Consider the following 14,615-nt stretch of genomic DNA (forward strand, 5'->3'; position numbering starts at 1 on the left):
GGAGGAGGATCAGGTTCGGAAACACATAAAAAGAGATTGGACATACCTAGGTCCATGGGGCTTGGCAGCATGCACAGACAAATGCTGAGGGAGCTGGCTCATGCCATTCTAAGGCCACTGACAGTTCTGTTTGAAAGGTCATGGAGAATGGGAGATGTTCCTGAAGACTCAAAGAGAGCAAATGTCATTCCTATCTTCAAGAAGGGGAAGAAGGAAGATCTGGGGAACCACAGGCTGGTCAGCCTTACCTCAGTCCCTGCGAAGTTGATGGAGCAACTAATCCTGGAAACTGTTTCCAAATACAAGACAGACAAAACTGTGATCAGGAGTAGTCAGTGCAGATTTATGAAGGGGAAATTGTTCTTCACAAACTTGATAGCCTTCTGCAATGAGGTGACTGGCCTGGTAGACAGAGAGACAGCAATGGGTATTGTTTACCTTGACTTCATAGATGGGCAGACAGAGTATGGGTTAAATAAGCAAACAGTGCAGTAGATTGAAAACCAGCTGAATCTTCAGGCCCAGAGGGTTGTGATCAGCAGTACAGCCTAGTTGGAGACAACGTCACTAGTGGTGTGCCCAGGGTAAATACTGGGGCCAGTACCATTTAACATCTTCACTAGTGATCTGGACGATGAGACAGCATGTAACCTCTGCAAGTTCACATGTGATACAAAACTGGGAGGAGTGGTGGCACACCAGATGGGTGTGCTGCCATTCATGGGGATCCGGATGGGATGGAGAATTAAGCAGAGTGGAATCTCTTGGTTCAACAAGGGGAAATGTGAAGTCCTGCAACTGGGCAGGAATAACCCCATGTGCCAGTACATGCTCAGGGCTCACCTTCCGGAAACCAGCTGTGCAGATCAGGACCTCAGTGTCCTGGAAGGGACAGCAAGCTGACCGTGAGCCAGCAATGCACCCTGACAACAAAGGCGGCCAACAGCATCTTGAGTGTGTTGGGAAGAGCATTGCTGGCAGATCGAGGGAAGTAATGCTCCTTAGCACTGTTGATACGACATCTGGAGTGCTGTGTCTGGGTCTGAGCTGTGCAGTACAAGAAAGATACGGAGTTAATGGAGTTAAGTTCTGCACAGGGCGACAAGACAATTGAGGGACTGGAGCATCTGTCTACATGAGGAACAGCTGAGGGACCTGGGGGTGTTCAGCCTGGAGAAGAGGAGGCTGAGGGGAGACCTTCTCACTCTCTACAGCTCCCTAAAAGGAGGGGCTAGCGAGGGGGGGTTGGTCTCTTCTCCCAAGGAACAGGTGATGGGACAAGAGGACACAGCCTCGAAGTGTGCCAGGGGAGGTTTATGATGGATCTTAGGAAAAATGTCTTCACCAAAAGGGTTGTCAAGCACTGGCACAGGCTGCCCAGGGCAGGGGTGGAGTCGCCATCTCTGGGGGTATTTAAAAGAAGGGCAGGCGTGGTGCTGAGGGACATGGGTTAGTGGTGGGCTTGGCAGTGTTGGGTTGATGGTTGGACTCAATGATCTTAAAGGTCCCTTCCAACCTAGATGACTCTGTAATTCTAATTGCATTTTAATTGAATATGCATTTGTACTGCTTCAATCCAAACTTCTGTTAAGCAGAGCTGCTCAAAACAAAATAATTTTCGTAGTCGTGTTTCTGAGGACTTTTTTTCCGGTGTATGTCTTCTGGGAGTAAAAGATTACCCCAGAGTAGCTTGGTCCATAGCATTTCAGTGAATGTCTTTTCTTGTTTTTCTGATTATATGCAATTTTTGCACTGTGATGTGAGGCTACTGCAGTTAATTGATGCCCTGCCATTTCAGTTGTGAAAGAACTGAGCAAGAATGGCATTCCTGCTGCCCCTTCATCTTTTTGATAGAAATACTGTATTGCAGTCAGATGATGCAACCCAAGGAGGGGTTTGCCTGGTCCATAGGACCTTCATTCCTCTGGTCTAGAACTTGGTTTTAAGTGCAGATTTTGAATCTCCCTACACACTTTGTTCAGAATGAAGTTGTTTGAATCATGCAGTCTTCCAGATAAAGTGCTAATAAGCTCCTAAGTCCCTGCTTAAGAGCCTGCATGCAGCCAGGATTGACAAGTACTTATCTTACAGGTCCTCTTTATCTTGTCTTAGGTCTACGGTCTTGTGTTTCCTGCTCTACCTACGTCTACTTTCTGTCATGTAATGGATGTGGTCAGATATGTTTTACTTAAACACAGAGATACCATCCACTGCTTCACAAGAAATCTGACACAGCGCGATCATTTTCCTTCCCATCATTCATTTGTATGGCTTCATATTTACACGAGCCAACTGCGTGCCCTTGCTGCAAAGGAGGCTGATGTTATCCTGGGCTGCGTTAGGCAAAATAATTGCCATCAGGTCCAGGGCGGGGATCCTTCCCCTCTGCTCAGTGCTGGAGAGGCCACACCTGGAGTGCTGGGTCCAGTGCTGGGCTCTCCAGTACAAGAGAGATGTGGACATACTGGAGGGAGTCTAGCGAGGGGCCACCAAGGCGCTGAAGGAGGAGCATCTCTCTGGTGAGGAAAGGCTGAGGGAGCTGGGACTGCTCAGCTGAAGCAGAGAAGGCTCAGAGGGATTGAATCCATGTGTATAGATACCTGCGGGGAGGGTGCCAAGAGGATGCAGCCGGGCTCTTCTCAGTGGTGTCCAGTGCCAGGACCAGAGGCAACAGGCACCAACTGGAGCCCAGGAGGTTCCCTCCAAACATCAGGAAACACTTTTCCAGTGTGGGGGTGACACAGGCACAGGTTGCCCAAGGAGGTAATGGCGTCTCCATCCTTGGAGCTATTCAGAAGCTGTCTGGACATGGTCCTGGGCAACTGGCTGTGGGTGTCCCTGCTCGAACAGGGGTGGTTGGAAAAGGCGACCTCCAGAGGTCCCTTCCAACCTGAACCCATAAAATCCCATGATTTTATGATTCTGTATTAATTTCTATGTAGAAGGATACCTCTCTCAAAGTACATGAATTTTGGTACAATACCAGCTCTCCGTTGCCGGTACCACTGGTTCTGCAGTATTTCCTCAGAAGTAAAACATGGGCAACGTTTTAAGCAGAGATTAGTTGTTCTACTCAGAAGAAACGCCAATGGAAGTGGCAAGAATGAACAACGGTGTAAGCAGCTGGGGGGCTGTTACCTGGCACTGGTGACTGGTGAACTTTTCATATACTGAACCTCTTTGCCTCTTCATCTCATTAGATATTCAACAGTTAAAAAGAAATACAATCCTCCTGCTTCTGGCAACTCAGTGTTGCAAATAACTTTGCAGACAGTTTACAATCCCTGATATACATCTGCAGGGCTGTGGGATGCTTGTATTCTGTTATCAGCTTAAATCTGCTGCTGCTTTTCCTGTTTGACTTGGTGTTTAATGGCTGTATGCCTCTTTTTGTTTGCAATAGCTTCCTAGTTGCTTATTTTCTAGGCTTTGCCCTCCCTAATAAAAATGCATTTGTCATCTTAGCATGCAAATGAAAGGAGCTGTGAAATGTTGTGGTTTTGTGCAGTCTTACACCATTTTGCAGTAGTGAAAATGTCTTGACTGTGTGAGTGCAGGGACAATGGTGTGGCCTCATACCTCTCCTGGCTCTGTGGCCATCCCTTTATAGTTGCAAACAGATGATCTTGCATTCCGCTGATAATTTTTGGGTCCCTGTGATGCTGGTACAGTGCAACATAGGTAAGGTGGTTAATTGTCCCTGTTGCTGGGTTGCATAGCAAGCCTGGGACTAATCTTAAAGGTTAGTTGTTGATCCTTTTTGCTGTTTTCCTCTGCTTTCTAACCTGCTGAAATCTGGAGTACAGGGTACTTGAGCACTTTACTGGAAGAGTGGAGTAATATACTCTTGCTTCGCAGAATGCTTAGGTGCTTGCAAGAGGCCGAGTGGTTCGATGGCTCCTTGAGGAAGGGCAGGACTGTTGGGCAGACTCTTTCCTACCTGTGAGGAGGAGGTGCTGAATGCAGAACAAAGGTGGGGGTGAATTGGACACAGGGCAAGAGGAAAATGTCTTCTGCAGCATGTAGTGTTTAAAAGGGCAGGTTGCTGTGTGATTGGGCATCTCTGCCAAAACCCGCCACTGGTGGCCGTTGGGAAGTACAACTACCAAGTGCATTCTTGGCCGACACTCCTGCTGACTGATGGGTGCTCTGACGAGCGGCGTTTACCCCGGTGAGCTCTGTGCTCTGGCATGTTCTTGAGGGATTGAGACGTCTAGCAAGCTCTGCATGTTCCTGTAGTAATGCTGGTTATTTCTCTTTGTTTTTACTGTCAGATTGAGTTCAACTTGCCAAAGGCAAGTTGTTTGTCCTACCCTCTACTGTACGTCACGTCTCTTCCCGTCATCTGCTCTGCCTGGACACCATGTCTGGCTGAATCCTTTTCTAAAATCCGTCTGTCTTTGCTAATTCCCTAACACACTGATCAGTCATGTGATACTGTGTCTTGTAGTCTGCCCCTTGCTGTCGTCTTCTCTGTGGCTGAGAAAGGCTTGTTTGTTGTTAATGTTGGTGATCTGGCTTTCCTTTTTGACCTTTGGTTTTTGTTGTGCTTAACATAACTGTCCTTAGCCTTCATGCATCTGATCATTCACAGAATTGAGTCATCACTAGATATAGTAGTGGACGGCAGGTAGCAACCGCGTGCAGAAGAGCTTGTGTCAGAAGTACCTTAAAGTGTGTATTCTTACTCTTATAGTTAACAGTTTGTTTTAAAATGCATGTTCAGGCGAAGCTTCTCTCCAGCATCTCTCTGTGCTAAGTGGCTTACACACCAATGTAACGGACCTACAACGGTGACTGGACCAGACCAAACCCAAAGTTTCTTGCCCCAGCTTCTGAAATACTGCCACACGGTGTGACAGCACTCCTCTCCGCCTCACTTAATGTGCCAACAGTGGGTTTTTCAGAGTTGGCTTCGATAGCGGGTAGTTGCCGTTGCAGTGATGAGTGGAACAGATGTGTGTCTGTCAAGGCCGTCTCTGCTCAGCTCCAAGGCACACAGCGGAGAATCTGGTAGTCTTATGCCATTGCTCTGCTGTTGTGTGGCTGCAGCTTTGCAATAACAGAGCAAGGTTACGTGTGTGACCTCTAGACAAGTTGCACGTGCGCTGTGATTTAAACTGCTGGAAGAGGAAAAAGGCTTGCCAAGCGTGGCTAATCAAACCCAGCTGCATAGCCAGCCTATGCAACAGTGTCGGAAAAAACATATTGAGGAATTCTGGTGGGACTCTGTGAGTTTGGGGGCACAAGGACCAGAGTATCAGAGTGGACAGGTCCCTGGATGACCTGGAACAGCAGATTCCAAACTGCCTCTCTGTGTGTCAGAGTTGGAAGTTCACACAGACAGCGCAAGCCCAGCTCTTCCCAGAAACACTGGTGCCACTGCAGAATGTCCGTAGGACCTGGACACAGAGAAGCTTATTATCAAGTCCTTAATGAGGCCAGACAGCCATTATAGGTAGAGGTCGGGCTAGGACTGCATTGTACTTGCCTTTCTGGTATGGGAGTGCCGGTGTTACATCACTGGCCAAGGTTTCTGTAGATAATGCCTTTTTGTGATTGATTGCTGCCTCTTCCCTGTTCTTAAACAGGAGCAAAGGACAGAGTGGCTGGATAGTGAACTGACCCTTGCCATCCAACACGGAGTAGTAACAGTATTTAAAGGCACGTTGGAAAACAAAGCTAATCAAAACATCGTTTGGAAGATGACTTTATACCTGGCTGATTCTGCTTCATGTTGGCAGGATAGTGTTGTCCTGGGTAGTACCGTGCCAGAGTTCCTGCCTGAGGACGTTGGTCCAACACCTGATGAGATGCGCTGAATTTCTGCAGCGCTGTCGCCGCTGACACAGCACGCCTCTCTCAGGGCAGGCCGTGATGCCTCTGCCTGTCCCCAGGGCTCTGGCCCCGGCTGCACGGTGGTGCTGCCCCAGCGGCAGCTCAGATACGCACAGGGTCCTGGTGGTGGTTGCCAGACCTCTGACTACACAGAACTGCATTGCTGAGGATGGGGTTTGGGTTCCTGTTTACTCTTGCCACCCATCGTACTTTTAAGAAAGGCAGAACAAATAGAAGACTTATAAAATAAGACTTATTTCGTATCCTCAGATAGTCGAGTTAGTTCTCGGTAGTCAGAGGCTGTCATGCATGCAATAGATGATAGGCTTTAGTGGGGTTCACAAAACCACCTGTTTGATAGTTCATGTATACTGCGTGCTGCACAAAGACATCCAGTATTCCATAAAAAATAATAAAATTCAGACTTCACAGCTCAAGGGTTTCTGATGTCTTAAATGCCCTGTTCTGCAAAAGCTGGGACAAAGTAATAGTTCTTGTAGACAGGGAGCAAACGTGTTTGGGATCAGCGAGATCCTGTGGTTACGTTACAGCCTAGGTCTCAGGGGAATGCCAAAATCTTAATGGTATTGGTCACTCTGAGGAAAAACTTGTTCCTGATCAAAAACTTCACGGTATTCAGGTGGCTGTGCATCTGCAGCAATATTGCATTTCTGGATGCGATCAGCCTCTGGCCCTTCATGGGGGCTGTAGCTGTCCTTATCTCCACCCCTCGTGCCCACCAGTGGTATACTACAGATTTAAGTGAAATTATTTTTAGTTCCTGCAAGTCTCCAGCAGTTCTGAAAGTCATGAATGGCTCTGTGTGTGTGGGGGGGGTGTCCATGTGGTGGTTTTTTTTTTTTTTTTTTTTTTTTTTAAGAAGGCAAAAGCTCATTTGACAGTATTAAATTGTTTGGGTTTACAGCAGTGAATTGTTCTTTTGAGTAGAAAAGAATAAATTACTCAGGGCAGGGAGGGGGCAGTACTGTTAAACCTGATCTTGATTCTTTGGCCAAAACACCTGCAGAAAGAAAAGAGCAGTAATGATGAAGAAATCCAGCTGCTGGAGAGACCTGACGTGGCCTCTCCTCTCTTAGTAGCCACCTATAGACTAGACATACACAGTGGGCTACTTAAAGCAGATATTAGCATAGACAAAAGCAAGTTAATAACCTCTTTAGAAGGCCCAGTATGAGAACCTGTTGCGCTGGACAAACTTTGGGTGATTTACCCTGTGTGCCAAGTCGGGCAGTGGCTGGAGGCACAGTGACAGGGTGAAGCCAAAAAAGGGCTGCCCCACTGGAGGGGTTTGGAGTCCCTCGGGGACTGATCTCATGAATGTTGGGGCTGTTAGCAGAAATATGGGGAATGTGTGATGTTGAGGTAGGTCAGGATATCCTCCAGAAGCACAGGAAGACATTAGAGGACTGGACAAATTCCAGTTGTAAGTAACTCGGTAGTGCAAAATACAAAGCTGCACAAAAGTCTAGAGCTCATCGTTTGGGAACTGAGGAGGATCGGGTGTCTACTAGCTGTTCAAGGGGGGGATTTGACCCACTTGCCTTATGTGCAATGTTAAGATCCATTGGGGCAAAGTCTCCAGTAGAGAGAATTGTTGTGATTGTGTGTATGGCCCTGGCCGGAGCTTGTCTAAAGCACTCGCTGTCACTGGGAAAATGCTGAACAGGTCTTAAGAGGAAGATGAAGAATTTAGCGTGGTTTGCTCAGCGCTGTGAAGCTGAGAGGACCTGGTGATGTCTGTAAACAGGTAAGCACTAGGAATGTAGTAACCTTACTGGACTCCCAAGATAAAAGCTAGCACAAGAACAAAAAGCAGTAAACTACTCGTGAGTGGTTGGTTGGGAAAGTAGATGCTGGCCATTGGAGCAAGCTCAGTTTCCAGTGCTCGAATAATACAATACAATTTGGTGTGTGCCACGCAGCAAGGTTGACCTGAGTTACCAAGGAAGATCCTTCTTGTCTGACTAGAGCCCAAAGAACATCTCTCCTCTGAGGTTGGGAACTAGTTCAGTCTCGTTCAACTGGAAACCTCTTTGGTGTGTCCTGCCCTAATCCAGGAACGCCTGGAAAAGTATGGGTGGTTTGGCGTGTCCCATGTAAGTCCACATTGTGGCAGTACAGACCAGGACCGATTGCGATTGTCCAGGAGGGTGACAAAGTGGGAGGTGGGCCTGGAACTGTGAGACTGGGCATGTTCAAGTGTGGAAGTAGAGCTTCAGATGGGACGGTGACCATGCGGTCCCTGTCTACCTCAGCGTTTCTCCCTGGTGGAGCCAGCTGCTTTGTTTGCAGTCTTTTCAGAGGTGGCTGTCCTGAAAGCTTATCTTTTGTGGGGGGTCCGTGCTTGTGTTCTGCTCGTGACTGGGAGTTATTCCCTCCCCGTAGCTCTGAGAGGTTTGTGGTTGTTGCTGTGGAGGTGGTGGCTGCTGGGAGGCCTCTGCTGCCAGGGTTGTCATCTCTCCTCATTCAGCAGCTTTGCTTGACTGTTGTCTTGAGGCGCTTTGGCACCAGTGTGCTGCTGATATGGGGAAGAGTTGCCTTGTAGTTTTGTCCCTCTCCTAGAGCCCTGAGGTGGTGACTGATTGCAGTGATCTTGACATCTCTGGCTGTTCCTAGGGCTTCTGTTGTAGTTGTGTTGCTTGTGACAAATGCAATAGATCTGATTTAACTTAGGTGCTTTCAGGACTTGCACTTCAACAGGGAGTCCTTCCCAGCTTGTCTTCCCCATCCAGGAGAAGCTGCGGTCTCCAGGTTTGCTCTTGGAGGGTAATGCTAAGCTGCCTTAGTCGATCCACAGCCAAGGCAAGAATGGAGAAGGCTATCAGGGCAGGTGACCTGAGATGAGGGACTGATGAAGGGTCAACTTAACTCCACTGTGCTGCCCCTTTGGGCACCAGAGGGCCCTGGAGTTGCATGTGTTCCCTAGGATCTAGTCGGGGATGGGCTACGGTTTCCTGTATCCTAAGCACTCATGACTTTCTTCTAGTGGCACCGGACACAATTAACAACCATGTGAAGACCTGTCGTGAGGAGCAGAAGAATCTGCACTTCTTTGCCCCGGAATATGGAGGTATGGTGTGGCTACAGCTGCCAGCCTGGGTCTGTTGGCCTTACTAATGCTTCCAAGCTGTTCTGTGTCTTGTCTACAGGCTCATGACAGATATCACGTTAACAGTTTTGAGTTATTTGCCTGCTTAAGTGCTTCAACTCCTCTGTCTTTTGATAGCAGAGAAGGGAGAGAAGGCTGCAGGATTATCGTAGCCTGATACAGGTCCTGCTGAATGCAGGGATGAACTGATAACAGTGTTATTTCTGTGTTACAGAAGTTGCCAATGTCACCACTGCTGTGGACATTTACTCCTTTGGGATGTGTGCACTAGAGGTGAGTGTGGAACACTTGGCTGTGGGAAAGAGGGAGAATGAATTTGAGGGAAGGAGGTGGCTCTGCACAGATGCTGTGGTTGTGGGTGAGTTAGTGTGGTAGCAAGCGCATTTTGTTCCCAGAGCCAAATGCACTTTGCCTTGGCAGAATGCCTATCGAGGCTCCCCCAAATACCTTACAAAGAAGTAAATAGCTCAGTAGTGTGTAGTTCTTTGTGAAATTCTTAACGTGTAATTCATCACTCTGCGGGCCTTGGCCAGTTCTGAAGTCTGACCCACTGGCTGGTGGGAACAGTCACTGCCACAAACTGTACTTAACGTACATGGAGAACAGAACTGCCTTTCTGGGGAGTACCTGTTCTTCCTGTGGTACCTGGAGGAGGGGACAGATGTGGTCCGTAACTTTTCTGGGCCAGCCTGTCCCCACCCGATACAGGTGCTGGTTGCAGTCAGGCACAAGTCTGACATACCTGATCTCAGCAGCTTAGTGGTTCCTCTGTCCTTGCAATCAGGAGGCCCAAATCTAGGAAATGGGAGTTGCTGGTAGGAGTAGTTTCTGGAAATAATTGTCAGAAAGAGCCAACACAAAGAATTCTGAACCTGTGCTACACATCCCGTAAGCGAAGCAGGAAGAGCACTGTGGAAACACACAACTTCTAGGAAGCAGAACTTGAGCTGAATCTTAAGATGTTCTCTGGAATCTTTTTGACGGCCTTTCCTAGCTGGGATTTTGTGTATGTGTTGGCTGGAGCCCGTTCTGGATGGTGTCGTGTGCTTACTTTTCCGCCTGTAATACAGAGCTATTCATACAGCCAGAAGGGACACGGTCAGATTGTGGCAGTGGTCCAGGTACTGCTTCATTAGAGGATGAGACTTGTCAAGCAAAAGTACAGGCCAATGGATCATGAGGTTCAAGATGGAGATGCTTACTGTCTAAGGTGATGCTGGCACAGTTTTTGGGTCTCCCTGGCAATCTGTTAGGGTGCTAGAAACAAGCTGTCACAATGAGGCAGTCATTCTCTCTCTGCCTCCACAAACTGTGACCTTAAATAGCACCAAACAACTTAGCTGTTATGATCTCATGCTTGGCAGTGGCCTCCTTCAGCTCTGTTCAGTGCAGCCAGTAATTCTTATTGAAGTCTGACGCTGCTTTGTGTTTGCAGATGGCGGTGCTGGAAATACAGGGTAACGGAGAGTCGTCTTATGTGCCCCAGGAGGCCATTAACAGTGCCATCCAGCTGCTGGAGGACCCCTTGCAGAGGGTGGGTGAGGAAGGATCGGCACCCCTGCAGACGTGTTGGCATTGCACACGGTCTCATGCAGATTTTGTCTTTCAGGAGTTCATTCAGAAGTGTCTAGAACAGGACCCTGGCAAGCGTCCTACTGCTCGGGAGCTCCTTTTTCATCAGGCGTTGTTTGAGGTGCCATCACTAAAGCTACTCGCTGCTCACTGTATCGTTGGACATCAGCGTGAGTATGGAGTCCCATCTCGCGTTCTGCAAAGGCTCCCCAAGCTGTCAGCACCGCTGGCATCCTGGAAACCAAGACCTCCGTGCTGCCCTTAGCAGTCAGGGACCAGGGCCTTGCGAACAGAGGTGCCATCACTTCAGAGCCTGGAGGACTGTGGTGCCCTGCCTACGCTGGGTGGCACGGGAGATTAATGGCTGAGAGCCTCTGTGGTCTTTACTGCTTTTCTTAGATTGGAAAGGAATTGCAGTTGTTTTAACCCCTTTTTTTTTTTTTTTTTTTTAATAGATATGATTCCTGAAAATGCTTTAGAAGAAATGACCAAAAACCTTGACATGAGTGCAGTGTTGGCAGAGATTAACCATGAGGACAGGGAAGGAGTCAAGATGATGTGAGTACCCATGGTGTGCTCGGAGGGGACTGCTCCGGTGCATGTGGAACAGATGCCAGGGCACCGGGGTGAGCGCTGAAGGATCTGCCTGGGACTCTTCCCCTCAAGTTAGAGTTGGTATTTCACCGCTAATCGGGAAGCAAAAGGGAGCTGATGGTGCTGTTGGTAAAGGAGCAGTTACTCTCAGTCTGGGCACAAAAAACATGTGTGGAGGGTAACTGCTGGGTAGTCGAAGACCTTGCACCCGTGTTCTGTGAACAGATTCCACGCAGCCGAGATGTAAATTGTTCCCCAGACGGAAAGGTGGGAAACTAACACACTGTAGTTGGAACAGTCCGTAGCAAAACCTGGCTAAACAGTTTGGGGAAGTGGCTCGGACCAGTCACGGGCTTATCAAATGGAGTCCAACATGTTGGAGAAACGGTTCCTTAATGTTTTCTTAATGGAGCAGCTTCTTCTACACTCTGCAAAGGGAAAGGCTGTTTTGGGCAGCTGTCAGTGACACACAGCATCCACTTAAACTGTAGAGGTCACTCCCCTAGTAATGAGTATAATGTGTGTGGAGCAAGTAGAGTGCCAAAAAGTGATGTTAAATTTGGGATAATGAAGTCTCAGCTAGTTGAGGGGTTAGCTAAAAAGGCAGAGATGTGGATACTGTATTTCCAGAGAAGACCAGGGGTGCTTCCAGGGTAACCCAGCATTTGGGGATGCTCAGGCTACTGAACAAAAGTAACCAAGATGACAAGGGGGAAAAAAAGCCCTTTAAACTGTACAGGACTTTCTAAAAACTGACATTCTGATCTTCATAGCACTAGTAAATAATAGCATTGAATTCTCTTTGGAATGTTTTTTTGTTAATTAAAGGTTCAAAATGGAGGATAAAGAGTGAATAGCCAAAGCTGTGCAAGAGAGATTCTTTGCATATGTTGGACTTCAGCCTGCAGAGGGTTGGCTGACTGGTGCACACCAGCCCGGGACTTGCTTTTTGGTGGTGCAGTACCTGCTGGAAAAGGAAAAAGAAAACATAGTAATGACTTGAAATGTCAGAGAACATCATTTCCAGATGATTGTCAGAGTGCCGTGCAAACTGAGTTTCTAGAAAAAAATTGTAAATTTTTGCTGAAAACTACTAATGTACTAGGGGATGGGAAAGTACCATTTGGGTGTGTTGAGAAGGGCTGCAGAGCAGCGTGGGGAACCGAGGCAGATGTGCAGCCCACATCAGACCTGATGGAACAGCAAAGTGCTCGGAGGGGATTGTGATGGGATTCGAGCAGCAGTCTCTGGCTGATCTCTGAAATTCTTCAAAGCAGTCTAAAAACAGTGGTACAGGGAAGATCAGCTGTTCAAAGTTTTTGTTGTCACAAGTCTAAAAGAAGCTGTGGGCAAGTGGGCACTACAAAGCTGAATTGGCTAAGGCGATGAGGAAAGTGATTTACTGGGGAATGAGTACAGTAAGAGAACCTGTGTCTCCTTGTTAGTCAAAACCAGAAAAAAATGAGGTGTGGACTGTTCTGGTGTTGCTAACTCCCTGTGCTGTGCAGAAGACAATAATAGCTTGCTTTAGAGGAAAAAAAAAAACACCTGCTTTTCTGTCTGAGAAGGCTGTGAAGTAACACCACAGGAAAAGACCACTTCCAGCTCATTGAAAACGCACTGCTGTGCAGCTGTAGACAAGAGCAAATATGATATTGGGGTGGCAAATAATGGGAGAGAAGGTTATGGTAGTGGGGTGAAATGTCAAAGGACGTTACCTGTATGATGTGCATGTACAAAGTGTCGGCCTTTGTGAACAGTCCTGGAGCAGATCAGAGCCGACTCCACCAAGGGGCTGGAAGTCATTGTCACCACATGGAGGAACTGTGTTCTTGAGAGGAAGAGCAGTAGACGTTGGACAAGTTGTGGCACAGAGGGGAGGGGCTGTCAGTGCTTACCGTCTTCCATCAGCCGCTAGCAAGGAAGATGTGCAATGGAAGTAGAGGCTGGGGAAATGAAAAAAGAATTGGTAGGAAGACTTCCTCTGAGACACTACATTAAGAAGGCACCAAGATGAGTGAGCAACCTAGGAAAGAAATTACAGAGAGAACAAAAGTATCCCAAACTCCAGTGAGAAATATTTGGGCAGGGCATTAAATCCTGAGGTGTAGTTTCTGGTTTGTGGTCTGGAGGGAGATGGCTGGTCATACTGCGCCATCAGCTGCTGCAGAGGTTCCTGCCCTTGCGGTGCTGAGTGCCCTTGCTCTGCTGGAGATGGGATGCAAGCTTCATGGGTCAGGTGTACAGATGTCTTTGAAAAACCTGGCTGGGAACATGGTGTTATTGGGCTAGCTTCCAAATAATTGGTTGCATTGAGCAACTCTACAGGGAGGTGATACCCGTTCTCCCATAATTAAAATGTTGCCTCAGCCTCTACGAAGAGTTCCTTCCTGTACAGGAAGATTGCAGCCCATCTCGCCTTTGGCTGACTGTCTCTGCACTCATCCTGCCCACTGACACAGCTGTAGTCTAGGCCATGGGGATTTGAAATTGCATCGAAATTGCATCGAAGAGACTCAAGTGGACAGTTCTGTTAGATGACTTCTCACCTCATAGTTCTTTTTTTTTCTTTTTCCCCCCAGCTTCTCACAATCTCCAGCTTTGGAGCTGGACAAGTTCCTGGAGGATGTAAGGTAAGAGGGTTTTTTTAAACGGCAACTTTAACTGTGTGTGAGACTGGAAAAATTTCAGAGGCGTAACCTCAGACGCTGCTCCTTTCTTGTAGGAATGGTATCTACCCACTCACAGCTTTTGGGATGCCACGACCTCAGCAGCCCCAGCAGGTAGTGGTGAAATCTCCCATTGCTCCACCATCAGTGAAAACCCCGACTCCAGAGCCTGCTGAGGTGGAGACCCGCAAGGTGAGAGATGGGAGCACCGTTCCTCCCCTCCCCGGGCCACTGTGCTGTGCAGCAGCTGCCGCTCACGGGGTTTCTCTGCTTCTGTTTCAGGTGGTGCTGATGCAGTGCAACATTGAGTCAGTGGAGGAGGGAGTGAAGCACCATGTACGTTCCTGTCTGGCTGAGCATGCTGTGCAGGGGTGGGCCGGGACAGCTGTGCAGAGCGTGTGGCTCCAGCACGCTGATGTGCTGCCGGTGCCTGGTGTGACCCTCTGCTGCCGCAGCTGCCATCTTTGGAGCCCAAGGCCTGTGCCATGGCTGACCTAGCACGTAGCGGGTGCTTTCGGCACACCCCCGGATTCAGGCTGCCTCTGCAGGACGGTGCTGCTGGCTGTGGTTTGGGATGGAACTGGATGTGGCTGTTCTGTTAGACTCCTGTGGGGCTCTGGGGGGTGTGTGGTTCCTGTCCTGATGGGGATTTCTGGGGATGCTCGTGATTGTCCTTGGCAACCATGCAGTCCCTCACGAGAACTTCTCTACCCTGCAGTTAACACTGCTGCTGAAACTGGAAGACAAGTTGAATCGACATTTGAGCTGTGACCTGCAGCCCAGTAAGTACTGCTTCTGCTGTGCTCTGGTGC

The 14,615-nt window shown here is 48.4% G+C and overlaps 1 protein-coding gene across 1 annotated transcript in view; it reads left to right on the forward strand.

Moving 5' to 3' along the window:
* Positions 1 to 14,615, forward strand: part of NRBP1 (nuclear receptor binding protein 1) — a 42,265-nt gene that overhangs the window by 27,062 nt on the left and 588 nt on the right. The window contains exons 8-16 of the mRNA XM_082480412.1: positions 8,846 to 8,929; positions 9,183 to 9,241; positions 10,404 to 10,502; positions 10,578 to 10,710; positions 10,996 to 11,098; positions 13,717 to 13,767; positions 13,860 to 13,995; positions 14,086 to 14,139; positions 14,522 to 14,585. Coding sequence (XP_082336538.1) covers positions 8,846 to 8,929; positions 9,183 to 9,241; positions 10,404 to 10,502; positions 10,578 to 10,710; positions 10,996 to 11,098; positions 13,717 to 13,767; positions 13,860 to 13,995; positions 14,086 to 14,139; positions 14,522 to 14,585 — 783 coding nt within the window. The remainder of the gene's footprint in view (positions 1 to 8,845; positions 8,930 to 9,182; positions 9,242 to 10,403; positions 10,503 to 10,577; positions 10,711 to 10,995; positions 11,099 to 13,716; positions 13,768 to 13,859; positions 13,996 to 14,085; positions 14,140 to 14,521; positions 14,586 to 14,615) is intronic.

The sequence above is a fragment of the Vanellus vanellus genome, assembly GCF_965231255.1.
Source record: "Vanellus vanellus genome assembly, chromosome: 3".
NCBI classification, from domain to species: domain Eukaryota; kingdom Metazoa; phylum Chordata; class Aves; order Charadriiformes; family Charadriidae; genus Vanellus; species Vanellus vanellus.